This window comes from Tupaia chinensis, unplaced genomic scaffold (genome assembly GCF_000334495.1).
Source record: "Tupaia chinensis unplaced genomic scaffold, TupChi_1.0 Scaffold000292_1, whole genome shotgun sequence".
Classification (NCBI taxonomy): domain Eukaryota; kingdom Metazoa; phylum Chordata; class Mammalia; order Scandentia; family Tupaiidae; genus Tupaia; species Tupaia belangeri.
In genome coordinates, this window is record NW_006159777.1 from 1 (window position 1) to 14,843 (window position 14,843).

At 42.7% G+C, this 14,843-nt stretch overlaps 1 protein-coding gene across 2 annotated transcripts in view; it reads left to right on the top strand.

Annotated features, from left to right (window-relative positions):
* The first annotated feature begins 6 nt into the window (after nt 1–6).
* The window catches only part of OPCML (opioid binding protein/cell adhesion molecule like), a 585,692-nt gene continuing 570,855 nt past the window's right edge, over nt 7–14,843 (top strand). For both annotated transcript variants that reach the window (XM_006150629.3, XM_006150630.3), the window contains exon 1: nt 7–752. In XM_006150629.3, the coding sequence (XP_006150691.1) occupies nt 586–752 (167 nt within the window). In that variant the 5' untranslated portion in view covers nt 7–585. The remainder of the gene's footprint in view (nt 753–14,843) is intronic.

The window sequence follows — 14,843 nt, forward strand, 5'->3', positions numbered from 1 at the left end:
CCAAGCCGGCGTTGCCGTCTCCTCCGCGCACCGCCCCGCAGCTCCTGCGTGCTCTACTTTTCATCTGCTATTGTTCCAGATTGTTTTCTGCGGGCGAACCTTGCTCGGAAACTTACAAAGTGTTGGATAGCCCCTGGTTGGAACTGAGGGACTGCAGACCGCCTCTGGGTAGCTGGATGAAACCCACCCCGTCCCCTTCTGGTACCAAAGTGCTTAGTCCTCTCCAAAGTGCCATGTCTGAACTGTTCCTGGGAAGAAGCGGCTTCTGAACGTGCCCACACCTTTGCACCTGCCTTGCGCTCCCCATTCCTCGGCCACCTTCTCCGGCCGAAGCAGGACGGAGAAAGCTCCTCTTGAACGTCCTCCTCCGTGGAAGCCGGTTCTCCGACGCTGGGAGCTGAGGCTGAACCTGGGGGAATATTGGACTTGGAGGAGTCTGCGCGCTCTTCTCCCCGCGCCTGGCGGTCGCTGCTAGTTCACCGCTGGGTCCCCGCGCTCGCTCCCCACCCCACCCACTTCCTGTGCTCGCCCGGGGGGCGTGTGCCGTGCAGCTGCCGGAGTTCTGGGAAGTTGTGGCTGTCGAGGATGGGGGTCTGTGGGTACCTGCTCCTGCCCTGGAAGTGCCTCGTGGTCGTGTCTCTCAGGCTGCTGTTCCTTGTACCCACAGGAGTGCCCGTGCGCAGCGGAGATGCCACCTTCCCCAAAGCCATGGACAACGTGACGGTCCGGCAGGGGGAGAGCGCCACCCTCAGGTAGGGAGCTACCATTCTTCTACGAATTGATAATGTGTGTGGGGAGGGGGCGAGGGACAGGGGCGCAGGTGTGTGCACCCAAGCGCGGCTGGCGAAGAAAGGTTGCTGGCTCCCAGGGCCGCACGGTTCGTGGATGAGCTCGGGGGGTGGAGGAGAAAGAACCCAGGCTGGCTAGGGGCTTGGAGCACGTGAGAGGGCCTTTTACAGGCCCAAGGGCTCCCCGCTTGCGCCCTATGGATGCCCACCCCGTCCTTTGGCCAGGTGTGCTATTTGCTCTGGTTCTCTGGTCCAGGATCTCTTGTGAACATTGAGGTCCTGCTTGGGACCCCATAGGTTCAGGACCATGACATGGCTGAATTCGCTTTTGCCTGGGTAGCACGATGAGGACCCGAGGGCACTGGATTGAATGCTTCGGGTTAGTCTGGGATCCCTGGATGCTGTCCAAAGGCCGGAGGATTGCCTTCAGCACCAGGCTAGCCGCTAGCAGAGAGAACGAGAGACAGCTGACATAGAAGGCTCTGAAACTGCTCTGGCCCGTTAGGAGTTTGCACCACAACCAGCCACTCATGCCAACCCGGTGTGCTCCAGGGGTCCCTGCTGTCAATTAAGAGGGCAGTTTTATTTTCGCAGAGGGGGCCAAGGAGAGGAAACAGCTTTTATGCAGCGGCATCAGTCCTGCGTGAAAAGCACAATAGGAAAGCTTTTTGTTTTACCTTAATGAGTTACAGAGAAGCACTTACATGCTCCCGGCAGAGGCGTGGGGAGTCTCGGAATATGAACCTTTGGGGACTAGGCCTGCTGCAGCAGAGACTTTAATAAAAATGCAGCCACCACTTTCCACCAGCTCAGCAGATATCATCTTTTATCCCTTTAATGAGGCAGTTCTGGTCCTAGGAGACAGATTCAGGGACGTCCCAGCTTAACTATGTCTCACATTGTACACAGGGTGAATGCATTTGCCCTGCTTGTGACTTTGATGGTTATGGTGAAAATAAAACATTCTGACCCAGATTCTGCAGCCAAAATGCCTTGCTCCTCTGAGGAGAGAACGAGGGTGGGTTTTTTTTCCCCTCTGTTTTTCTGTGCACCTCCCTGGTGGAGCCCTTCCAGAACCTAGGCAAGCCTCTTCCTGGGGAAGGAAAGAGACGCCTTGGGCACATTGGCTTTCTTCTCTAAGCCCAAGGGTCAAGGTTGCATTCTTTCTACTTTGGGGGGTTCTGAGTTGACTCTTTTTTTGTTTGTTTGTTTTGTTTTGTTTTTGTTTTTGTTCTGGAGAAGAGATCCCAGAACTCCATGCGATGGTGGTCACAGGCCCCCAGAGGACAGAAGTCTTTCCTAGACAGTAAGGGAAAAGTCCTTCTGGCCATGTGGGCAACCCTCAGTCTGCCCTAGACTACAGAGAAGTATCTCTACTTCACTGCCTCTGAGCTGAGACCTCACCCTGAGAAATGATTTATGAGATGCACGTTTGCAGCAGGCCAGTCAGTCCAAAGATGAGCATAGCACGAGGTTACCATGCGTGTCAAACAAGGAAAGGGGGTCTAGTGCTCTGAGGGCTGTGGGTGCTACTGGGCACTTGTTTATCTGCGAAGCTACCACTGGGTAAAGACGTCTAGCTTGGAGTAGGATTTCCGATTTCCGTGCTAAACTTTCCAGAATCCTCTGTCCTTTTTCCTACCCCTGGAAATTTAACCAGAAGCTTAAAACTTGAGCTTTCTACTCTCTGGGATGCAGTGAAATGATTCCACCAGCAGAGGGCCAACTTTGATCTACCATTTTTTATTAGTTGCTGGCCTGTTTTCATGATCTTCAATTCTAATGTTTAGCAGCTGGGCTTGGTAATAGGAATGGGAATGAAAAAAGGAAAAGCTGAATAGTTGCTTTTTGTGCTCTGTAGAAATAAAAACAGAACTTACATGTGCAGGTAGAAGTAGTCTCTTACACGATTGTATGCTGTAGTTATTTTCTTTAAATAAGCACATGCCATGTTGGTTTTATCTCCTCCTCAATTGAAAAAGTCACACTGTCTACATTTTAATCTTTTTATACCCCCTTTTTTACCTTACACAGTCTTATTATTTTCTCATGTCTTTATCATATATGCTTTTGCTTATTATGTATTTTTTCCCTTCATTGCTTAATTCTTATTGCACCTTGTTTTTTATAAAGTTTGATTTTACGACTGTAATAATGTTTTTTAAAAGAATATAAACCTCTCCTGCAAATTTCTGTGGATTAGATTCTATGTTTTGGTGTTTTCCATACTCCTTTGATTTATTGGCTGATAGTTGAGTATCCATCTTAACCAAAAACTGATTGTCAATCCTGTGAGGACAAGTCCATGTTTACAGAGTTATCCCAAGTAAACATACCATGTTTTGTTTGGTGGTGTTTTTCACTTTAAAAAATGATGATTCTTAAGTATGGTCACCTTGGTCTCCTTGAAGGTATTCATTGAGAATTCATTGCTTGGGAATTTAGTGTTCCAAATGCATCAGATGTTCGGAATGCTTCCAAAAAATGAATGATAGCCATTCCTATCAGTCACAGATAGCCTTTCCAAAGGTGACTGCCCTGGACCAAGTGAGCTCAGTCCGTTTCTAAGTCTTGGATGAAGTCACTTAAGGAGACCCAAGACCTAGGAGAAAAGGCAAAAGACCTGGATCTGCCTTCAGATTTCCAATGAAAAATTGCATAGCTTAGAGAAGAATGATTTCCTTCCTTCGGGCTATCAGTTTTGTTGTGACAGGCCTTTGATTGCACTGAGGGACATTAGGAAGTTATATGCCTGGGACGACACTGAAGTTTCGAACAAGGATGAAACTCATTTTATGTAAGTGAGGCAATATTATCTTCCTCATAACTACTTCATAAGGCTACTTGAAAAGTAAAAATAATTATTTGAATATTGAGTTATTTTGGCTTCGTGAAAAAAAGAGATGATATGGAAAATGAAGGTGCATTTCACCATGGTTGAATTATAGCTTCTATGAATCTGATTTGAATTCATTATTACAAATGGGCCCTCTTGGCCAGAATCATTTCATTACAATTATCTGCTGTTGGGTTAAAAATGTTCCGTGCCTTTCAGTTAGATTAGATATGACAAGTGTCTGGAAGTCCTATGTCTGAATCGATGCCCGCATCGGAACAGGAGCCCAGGATCTGTGGTATGGGCAGCTGGCATCCATTAAGCCATCTCAGCTGCATAATGACCACCAGTTGTGCTTTCTTCACGGGCACATCTCTAAATTTGCTTTGGTTGTTCTGGGGGTCCATGACTTCTGTGTACGCCACATTTTGAGGGGCCTAGTAGCATAGAGGAAGGGGTTATTGCTGGAACTGTTGTGTTTCATGGGACAAGTTCCCACTGACATTTGAGTTTTATTTTTTTTGCGGGGGTGGGGTTTGTTTCCCATAGTAGAATAATCCATTTCGTTGATCCTGGCTCGCCAATTCAGGATTATGCTTAATGACTCTTTTCTAAAATACCCCTGCATTGTCACTTGGAGTTCTGGGTAAGTATTGGAGGTTTTCTGCTGAGGAATGATCTGAGCAGTGAGATTTTGCCAAAGACTAGGCAACTAGCACTCCCAAGAATGTTCTGTTGTGTGCCTAGAGATTTTTCTGGGTTTTGCACTTACTGTTAGCACTTTTGTGTGAGTTCTGAAATTCAGGGTAGCCATTTGGTGACTCAAAGCAAGTCTGACTTTTGTATTTCTATGTTTAAGTGGTCTGCATTAGGTAAGGGTTGTATACGCAGAAGCTTTGCTTGTACTCTGGAAAGGTGGAGATGGGAAAAGGGAAGGAAGGGGTCCATAAACCCCTGGATAGTGAGGCTAACCTAGGTTGCATATGGGAGTTACATGGGGGCCTTTTTAAAATCCCAATGCTAGAGTTTCAGACAGATGAAATCGAATCTCTAGGGTTGGGCATAGATATGGGCATTTAAAACATCTCTGCCAGTATTGCTAATATGAGGCCAGGCCAGAGCTGAGAAGCACTGCTCTATCCCTATACCCTTGAGTTCCCAGTGTCTACCTCCCACTGAAGTGTCCCCTCTGTGTGTACACATGCCTTGTGGCCCACATCAGCACCATGGCCTTCTCTGGGCTTAGGCGCCTGAACACCTGGGTTCAATTCTTGCTTGACCACTCACTAACTCCATAACCCTGAAGACCTCTGTTCAGTTGCGTATATGTAGGAAGGATATTTGCGTAGCTTGTGGCATTAGGCATATGGCGCATTTCTCTCCTAACTACAAAGCAGCCTGTGTGTGCATGTTGTCGTTGGTACTAAATGGAACTCTCCAGTAACTACCAGCAGTGTGTCCAGTCTTTCCAGGTTTCACCTGCTTCATGTTCTGCCTCCCTACCCACACACACATATGCACACAAGCACAATCGTGTGTGCACACACACACACCTGTAAAATATATCAGTCTCTTCTCAGTTCAATTCAGTTTTTAGCTTTCTGCTATTGCCAGTAATTACCTTCATCTGAGTTTCAGTAATACTTGCTGTAGATCTCTGTCCTCATACACCTGCACTGCGGACCTGTGAATTCTTCAAGTGTGGTTACCACTAAACTGTGGGCTCCTGGATCATAGGAGCCATGTCTCATGCATTGGTTACTAGATGTTGTGGTGGATACTGAGATTTAAAACAATGAGGAATGGTGGGACCAGCAGGTGGCATGGAAGTTAAGGTGCTAGATTACACATGGCTGATTGCATAATTCAAGTCACAGACCAGGCAGCTTGAAAATCACCCCAGGCATGTGTGCAGGCGTGCTCAAATTCCTGAGAGGAGACTGGAGGAGAAGGGATTATGGCATGGCCATCTCCCATGGGGGATTTCTCACATTCCCTCTCTCTTTCTTTCTCTGTCTCTCTCTGGTGAGCATGGCACCTTATAACAAAAACTAAAAACAAAACAAAACAATGAAGAATGGCTGAATATTTAATCCATCTTCTGAGACCCAGCCTCTTCTGTTGTGTTATTACCTCTGTAGCAGTGAAGTGCATATCTCTAAACAATTTCATTCTCTTCAAAATACAATGCTGTTCAGACATAGTGATCAAAGACCTTGGAGACCTGAGGGATTTTTGGATTCCGCTCAAATCACTTGCCAGTGGGGACAGTCGAATCCACCAGTGGTTGCAATCTGATCTGAAACTCTGCATAAGTCTTCCTGTCCCAAAGGGTACAACTCCAAGCAGGCTAGCAGAGTTGAGAGGGCCCTTCTCAGCAACAGTGGAAGACAAGGCTGTCTCAGATTTACCATGAGCAAAACAGCAAAGAGGCTGTGGGACCAACAGGCTTCCAGTGAGTCTGTGGGTAGCTGGTGTGCCCCAGAGAGGGTCATGAGTGCAAGATCCTGTAGCCTGGAGGAGCAGGGGTGGCTCGACTTTGTGACACTCCAAACAGCCCTATTGGTGGCAATGTGTCTGCCTTCCCAACACACCCCACACACCTACACTTCAAAGCAGGGCATGGCAGAAGATGTTTTTAAAGCATTAAAAATCTAGTCTCCACAGCTTTTCAGAACCATTCTGGACAACTGGGCAGTTCTTTAAGCCTTTGGGCCTTTTAAAATAAATTTGGCCCTTGAGTTTAGTTGAGTTCTGTCTCTCCATTCCCTTCCTTCAGTTTCTAGAAAAGGACTCTGCCCTTGGCCTGCATGGGTCCTGTGGGCTGGCTCTGAGGAGGGGCAGAGCAGGGCTGGCACTTGTTACAGCTCTGACGGGATCCGGCAAGGAGATGCAGCAGAGAGTGTGAGTTAAGCAGGTCTTCGTTGACTTTCCCAGGGGAGGACTTTGAAAATTACTTATTATTAACGGGAAGCCGTCTTCACAGTCGTGAGATGAGAAGAGGGAATTACAGTCCAAGACATCTTTAGGGCTAGCAGGAATTTGCATTGCCTATTAAGTGAGGAACTAAGTGTTAACCTGCCTTGATTTGTTTTGTTTTGTTTTGTTTTGTTTGTTTGTTTTTACTCACAGACAGGACATCAGTTTATTTCAGTTTTCTTTGTTTGTTTGTTTATTGTTTTCCCTGTAGGAAGATGCTCTTGTGATGTTGGCTTTGCTGAACTGGAGCTAAAATATGCATGGGGTAGATTCTGGGGGAGAGGGTACCTTCTTGTCATCTTGGTCCCTTCCCAGTCCCCCACCCCTCAGCTCTTAATACTTGACCCTTACATGGTGCTTCTTAGAAGATTGTAATCCCAATGAACAGCCTAGGAGACTGGGGTTTAGAATAGTTAAGTCACTTGCATTTGGCCACATGCTATGGTGTGTTAGAGTCTGGATTTACTCCTAGAAGACCTTTCTGCTATTTCTTAGTTGCGTAGTATGCCTCTCGCAGGTACAAAGAACAGAGACAGTGTCTGTGTGCAGCAACCAGAAGCAAACAAAGCACTATTCTGTCCCCTGGACACACAGTAGAGCAAAGGTCAAGGAATCCATGTTTCCACTGAAGGTACATAGCTGTTGCCATCCTACCTGCAGAGTGTCCTTTGCCTCATGGTGCCCAACTCCCCTCCTCTGCACTCACATGAATATCGATTTTCCTCCTGGGGCTGGGGATGATATGCATTGTAAAAGCCACACATGTGATGGCCCTCTGAGGGACCATTTTACTGTCATGGGGCTCATTGGCACTCCTGGCTTTGACCTGTCCTAAACGTTGTTCTGTCCTGTTACATGACCTCCCACAGCATGTACATACCACAGAGGACCTGTATGGTAAGACAAAGTAAGCAGGTCATTTGTTGGTAAGAACGATTGAAAATGGTGAGGAAATAAGGATTCCAAATGTAAGATAAAAAGAATTCATGGATCTAGCAGGTGGCATGGTGGTTTAGGGTGCTGGACTCCCACATGGCCAACTGTGGTTCGAGTCCTGGATCTGGTAGCATGCTTTCTCTCTCTCTCCCTCTCTCTCTCCATCTCCTTCTCTGTTGAAATTGAACTAACTAACTAACTAAATAAATAAATAAAGTTAAATAAAATAATTATTTAAAAAAAGAAAAAAGAGAAATCATTGGTTTAAACCCTAAAATAACTGTCATTCCATAATCCTCCTTCCCATCCTTATATTCACATTTTCATTTAAACTATTAAGACCCTGAAAGTAGAGAACCGCAGGCCTTTTATTCGTTTTCCCACTAATTCATGCCCCAGAGAGAACCATGTGCCCCATCTTGGCCTTCTCTTCCCTGAAGAGGGTACATTATTTTGCTCAAATATAAAAGATACTAAGGGACTTGATCTGGCTTCTCATAAAAGTGCTGATCAGTAAAATTTGTAAAAATGCGTTTTGAATATTAAATATTTTCAGTGGGTCTGAAGATTTATGGTATTGCCTGTTGTGTAAGAGGAACAAAGTGTGTTATAAATGGTGGTTAAGTTTTCTGGCCAGTCCACAGAGGACACAACTTAACCCATCATCACCCAAAATGCTATGTTCTAGCAATGAAGAATAACAGAAAACAACATTGTTGTAGAAGTAATTATGCAAAAGAGAAAAAAAATGAACATGGTAATTTTCTACTTATGGTGAATGCCAATGCTGAAGAAAAGTAGGCGTAATTAGAGGAAGATAATATGAAAACATTTTCTCAAAGATATTTCTGAGTACTTTCAAAAGTTTTGCAGTTTGTAGTATTGTTTCTACTGAGCCAAATTTAATTTTAAAATGCATAGCTTTTATTGGATTTACATATACATTTATCATTACTCTGATGATTGGGTATACCTTCATAAATATTGAGGGAGGAAGACAGAAGGTATGAAAGACAAAAATGGAAAGACACATGGAAGGGGATTGCAGGGGAGAGATTTTTCCAGGAGTACCAGTTAAGAGTTAAGAAAGTGAAAGAACTAACAAAGATGGGAAAGGAGGCCAGCAGGTGGCATGCTGGTTGGAGGTACTGGACACCCATGTGGCCGACTGTGGTTCGAGTCCTGGACCTGGTGGTTTGCTTTTTCTCTCTCTCTCTGTGACTGTGACCTGGAAAATAATAATAATAAATAAAGTTAAATGAAGTAATTCTTAAAAGAAAAGAAAAGAAAAGAGACTAAGACAGGAAAGTGCGTAGGTGTAAGGGAACAAAAATTGCCCAGAGTGGTATTAATGAATAGTCTCAAGTGGAGAAAAGAAGGAAGACAGAAAGTGGCCAGATAAGCATGACTGCACCTCACCTGCTGAGTTTCAGGTATATGAATGTGTCCTCCCTTGCTGTCTAGGCCACAGAACCACACACAGTGGTGTCCACACCATCCCAAGCAGAGTCCAGAGCAATATAAGGATCAAGTTCTCACTTGCTGCTGTGCCCCAGCTCTTTGCGAACCTTGATTCCCACCTGTCCAGCAGCTGTAGATCCTCTTTCTGTTCCTGAATCTTAGTGCATGTCTTGCTAAAGTAGCAAGGTTGGCCCTTCCCTAGGCCCTGGGTGATTAGGCACCCTGCCTTGCCCTAACAGAACCTCTTTTCTGAGAAACAAGGTCTGCCTTTGACCCCACTCTCCCCAGTCTACTGGTTCAAGGACTTGCCGGTGTTTATTTTTGCCTTATCATCATAATGGCACACAATTTTTTTTTGGCATTTTCTATTTAATATTTTCAGACCTTGGATGTCTGAAACCATCACGAGTGAAGCCACTGATAAGAAGGGACTATTACACTCAAATTTGTACTGCCCTTTGCTCTTTGTTTGGAGTTACATGTTTTTAAATTGCCTTTTTAAAAAGTTTTTGACTTATGCAATAACTGTACATATTTATGAAATACAGCATGGTTTTTCAGTGCAAGAATGCAATGTGTTATGATCAACTCAGGATAATTTGCATATCATCACCTCAAACATTTGTCATTACTTGTGCTAGGAACATTTAAAATCCTGTCTGCTAGCTATCTTGAAATAGATAGCAAATTATTGTTAACTGTAGTCACTCTACTGAGCAATAGAACACTGGAACTCATCTAATCATAATTTCCTATCTGATAACCAACATCTCTCTATTCCCCCACTCCCTTTAGCCTCCCAGATTATAATAACTATTGTATTCTCTTCTTACATGAAGCCAGCCAATTTTTTTTTTCACTTTCCACATATGAGTGAGAGCATGCTGTATTTCTCTTTTTGCACCTGGCTTATTTGACTTTACATAATGTCTTCCAGACTCATCGTGTTGCCTCAACTGACAGGTTATCATTCTTGTTTAGTGGCTGAATAATATTCCACTATATATATATATATTTATTTATTTACTTATATTAGCTTTTTAAAGTTTATTTCTGTTTCATTTTTCCATGAGAGAGGAAGACATAGACCCCCAAGAAGGACCTCATCTCATGATCCTACCCCAAGTCTAAGCCAGGTAGAATCATAGGCACCTCTGTACTCCTTGTGTGCATAAGGAGACCTCAGGTGCAAACTCAGGTCCAATATGATCTTAACATCACAGAGCACTGCACAGTCTCTGCACCACCATGAATGGCCTTCTTTAGCTTTCTCAGTAATCTTCATGCTGGTTTCCATGAGAGCTATGCTAATTTACATTCCTACCAACTAGTTTACATGTCTTTCATTTTGTTATTTTTCCAGTTGTTTTCTAAAAGAGTTCCTTTCTCCATAGTTTTACAAGCATTTGTTGTCTTATGTATAAGTCTTTGTAATGAATAAAATGACTTCTCATTGTGGTTTTGATTTGCATTTCCCTGATGATTAGTGATGATGACAGTTTCTTCACATGCTTGCTGGCCATTTCTATGTCTTTTTTTGAGAAATACCTCGTCAGATAATTTATTCCATTTTTAATTGAATTATTCATTTTCTTGCTGCTGAGTTATTTGGGTTCCATATATATTCTGAATATTAATCTCTTGTTGGATGAATAACCTGCAAATATATTTTTCTATTCTATAGGGTTTTTTTTCTGTTGATTTTTTCTTCATTGTCCACATATTCTTAGCTTGATATAATCCCATTTGATTAGTTTGGGTGTACTTTGCGGTTTAAATCTGATGTTTCTTTGTGGATTTTCTATCTAGATGATCTGTCCAGTGCTTAGGGTAGGATCCCCAACTATCATTGTATTAGAGTATATCTCTCCCTTTAGATCTACTATTACTTGCTAACTATATTTGGGTGCTCCAGCGTTGCACACATATATATTCACCATTGTTCTATCTTCTTGCTGAATTAATCTCTTCATCATTAAATAACAACCTTCTTTGTCTCTTTTTACAGTTTTTGAGTTAAAGTCTATTTTATCTGAAATAAGTGGAGCAACTCCTACTAACTTCTAGTTTCCATTTGTATGGAATATCTTTCTTCCCTTCACTTGCAGTGTATGCGTATTTTTATTGGTGAGTTTCTTGTAGGCAGCATAAAGTTGGACCTTAATTTTTTTTTTCTGTTTTTCAATTCATTCATCCCATCTACATAATTTAATTAGAGGGAGTAATCTGTTTAACTTAGTTTATTGGTGAAAGATGAGGACTTCCTCATGTCGCGTTGTTAATTGTTTTACAGTTGTTCTGCATTTCCTTTCCTCCTCTCTTACTGTTTATCTTTGTGGTTTGGTGCTTTTCCTCTGGTGTTAAGGTGTGATCCCTTAAATTTTCACATTTGTTCAGTTACCATACCAGTGAGTTTTATTATTTCACATGTTTTCATGATGTTATTTATTGTACTTTTGCAATTATAAAATTCCCTTAAGCATTTTTTGGTAAAGCCAGTCTAATGGAGAATAATTAATTCCCTTCGATTTTGCTTGTTTGGGAAAAAACGTTTCTCCTTTATTTCTGAAGAAATGTTTGTTGTGTACAGTATTCTACGCTGGCAGATTTTTTTCTTTTTCTTTTAACACTTTAAATATATTATCCCATTTCTTGGATACTATAAGCTTTCTGTAAAGAGACCTGCTGTTAATCTAATAGAAGTTTCCTTACATGTAATTTGACACTTTGCTCTGGAAGTCTCTCTGTAGCTTTGTCTTTTGACAGCTTGACCATAACATGCCTGGGTGAGAATGTTTTTGGGTTGAATCTATTTGGGTACCTTTGATTTTCATACATTTGGATGACCATTCTTTTTTCAAGACTTGGGAGACCTTCAGTTATTATTTCATTAAATGATTTTCAATGTATTTTCCTGTCCCTTCTCCTTCTGGAGCTCCCATATGTGAATATTTGTTTACTTAATGGTGTCCTATAGGTTTTCTTAATTTTAAAATCTTTTTCTTTTTTCGTTTTTCTTTTTCTTCATATTACTATTTTGACTGCGTTATAGCAAGTCTTCTCTTCGTGTTCAGAAATTCTGCTTAGTCAAGTCTGTTGTTGAAGCTCTCAATTATAGTCTTTATTTATTTAATTGAACTATTCAGCTACCTGATTTCTTTGTATATGTGTGTGTATAAATCTTTGTTGGATTTCTCATTCAGATCATATTTGGGTTTTCTGATTTTGTTGAAATATCTATCTGTATTTCATTTCCTGCTTAGTTTCTTTATGAGCATTATTCTGAATTTCTGTTTTTCCTTTTAGGCATTATGTAGATTTATCCTTTTTTTTTCCTTTGGGGTCTGTGTTGTTGGAGAAGTATTGTGCTATTCTGAAGGTTTTTCATGTTTCCAGTGTTCCTACATTGATATATGCACATCTGGTGGAACAATTACCACTTGGATGACTTTGCATTGAAACACTTTCTCCTGGGTGTGTCCTAGGATGTTGGCTACAGTACATTGGCTTTAATTCAAGGTAGATGCAGTAGAGCGGTCTCCATGTGTTTTCTTTAGTTGTAATCTGTTCACGATGCCTGTGAGTGCATATAGTGCCTGGCTGTGGACAAGGTTTCTTGCCTAACTGCTCCTGAGGGATGTGAAGTTGGGGTTCACAGCAGTGGGAGAGTTGTCACTTGATTGTTACTGTGGGGTGTTATGGGTTACTCCAGTGTTTCCAGGGTCAGTGGCTGTGGATAGGCTAACTCAGCCGCTCACACAGGAGGTAGGGGGTAAGCTAGCTCAGTGTATCATGCAGCTGTGTGTGGGACTGCTTGCCTGGGGGGCTCCTGTAGGATGTGGGGGCCACTCTAATACCTCCTGATGTGAGCAGGGTTGGGTGTCTGATTACTTCTGTGAAACACAGCGATCAGAGACTGTCTGGGTCTTGGCTTTGGGGAAGGTCACTCACCAGACTGCTCCCACAAGACATGGGGTTATGGGTTCTTTCCAGTGGCTCTACCATGGTGGGGGTTGCTTACCTATCTGCTCCTGCAGGACACAGGAGGGTGTGGTCATGAGATGGCTTTGTGCAGGAACAGACCTAGTGAGAGGGGTACAATAAAGTCTGGACTTTTCTGTCAGGGCAATTCAGTTGTGTGATTTTTCTACTGTTCCCTTAACTGAGCTCAGGGCTTGTGAAGGATTAAGGCTTTTTGGACAGTACAGATTTCACGTGTCTGAGGTGTTCATACGGGCTCCTGGGGGATCTCTGGCTTACCTCTTCCCACCATGAAAAGCCCCTTTCAGTTCTAAGACAATATCAACTGGGAAGATGAAGCAGCAGGCATGGGCACTTCGCTCCCCATCTGCAAGGCCATCCTGAGTCTCCATGTCCTGCAGCATCGCCACACTGTCCCCACTGCAATAACATCTTCTTCAAATGCTGGCTCGGTGTCAGCTGCTCATTCTTTGTTTTCTGTCTTGTGGGAGGGAAGCACGTCGGGCCTCTCTAACGAGCCATCCATGTTCTGAGTGATTTTATATGCCATCTCCAGTGTTATCTCTTGTCTCCTGGTCATTTTTGTCGCTTTTCCCACACGCTTTATTCAGTGCATTAATATCTTCTCTTTGTGTCTTCAGTGTCCAATAGAACACCTAATGCTTAACAGGTGCTCCAAGATTTGGGAAAATATATATTTTTTCTTTTTTGGGGATAGGGTCTCTTATCTCTCCCCCACACGCAACACACATGTGCACATGTTCACACACAGATACACACTCACACACGTCTGCCTTTTCTAATGGAGATATTCTCACCCATTTTGAAGTAATTTAGAAGTCACTGAAATTACAAACAGAGATTCTGGCATTTAAATCCTAGTTGATATAATGATCTCTCCCCAGATAGTTGGTATTTAACTTGTTCTGTCTCCTTCTGTTTGTTAGAATTTCACTATTTGAGAATTTTACAATATCCTTAAAGCCACTGACAGGAGACACTGAGCAGTTTCGAGGGAGGTATTCCTGCCTCCTCTCTTTTAACCAAGGTTACATAATAAAGGATAGCACGCTCAGGAAGTAAATCTGAAATTTAGGGGATGGAAAAGCCAAAGCGAGTAATCTCTTAACCATTCCGGAGAGCACCTCGGGATGAAGGGATTTACAGACTCATTTCCTTGGTCATCTGAGATGCAGCTGTTTCTGTAGCAAGCTCTGGCAGAGGTGTCCCTGAATGTCTGGGCAGCATGTATCCTGCTGTAACAGTGCAGTGGAAACACTTTATAGAATGCTCTTGATTATATGCTCTGATTTACAACTGGCAAGTCAATGGGTGCTTAGTGAAATGTAAGATAAAGTATAACCTCTATCAAGAGGTTAAGAACACCGACTTTACAGTCAAAAGGCTCATTTCAGATCTAAACTCTGGTTCTTAAAGGCTGTATCTATTCAACAAGTGATTCCATTTCTATCAGCCTCAATTTCCTGATTAAAAAAAATAGGAACTATGTACTCACTTCACTGGGTTGTTGGGAAGGAGTAAATCTTTATAATCAAGACGATAAAGAGCTTAGATTAATATCCAACATTGTTGCAAGCTCCCAACAAATAGTACTGATTGTATTTCTTAAATATAAAACGGAATTCACAATTTAAACAAGCAGCATTTATTGAGCAACCACTGTATGCCAAGCACTCTTGTACACAATGTGGAAATTATAAAGTTGAACTAATTCTAGGATCTCTTTCCTAAACATTTACATGTGGTAAGTATGTTTGCAGAACCATGAGCGCACAGATTTAAGAAGGGAGGAGGTCAGGAGAGAGAGGAAGAAGAAGAGAAGAAGGAAGATACTTAGAATA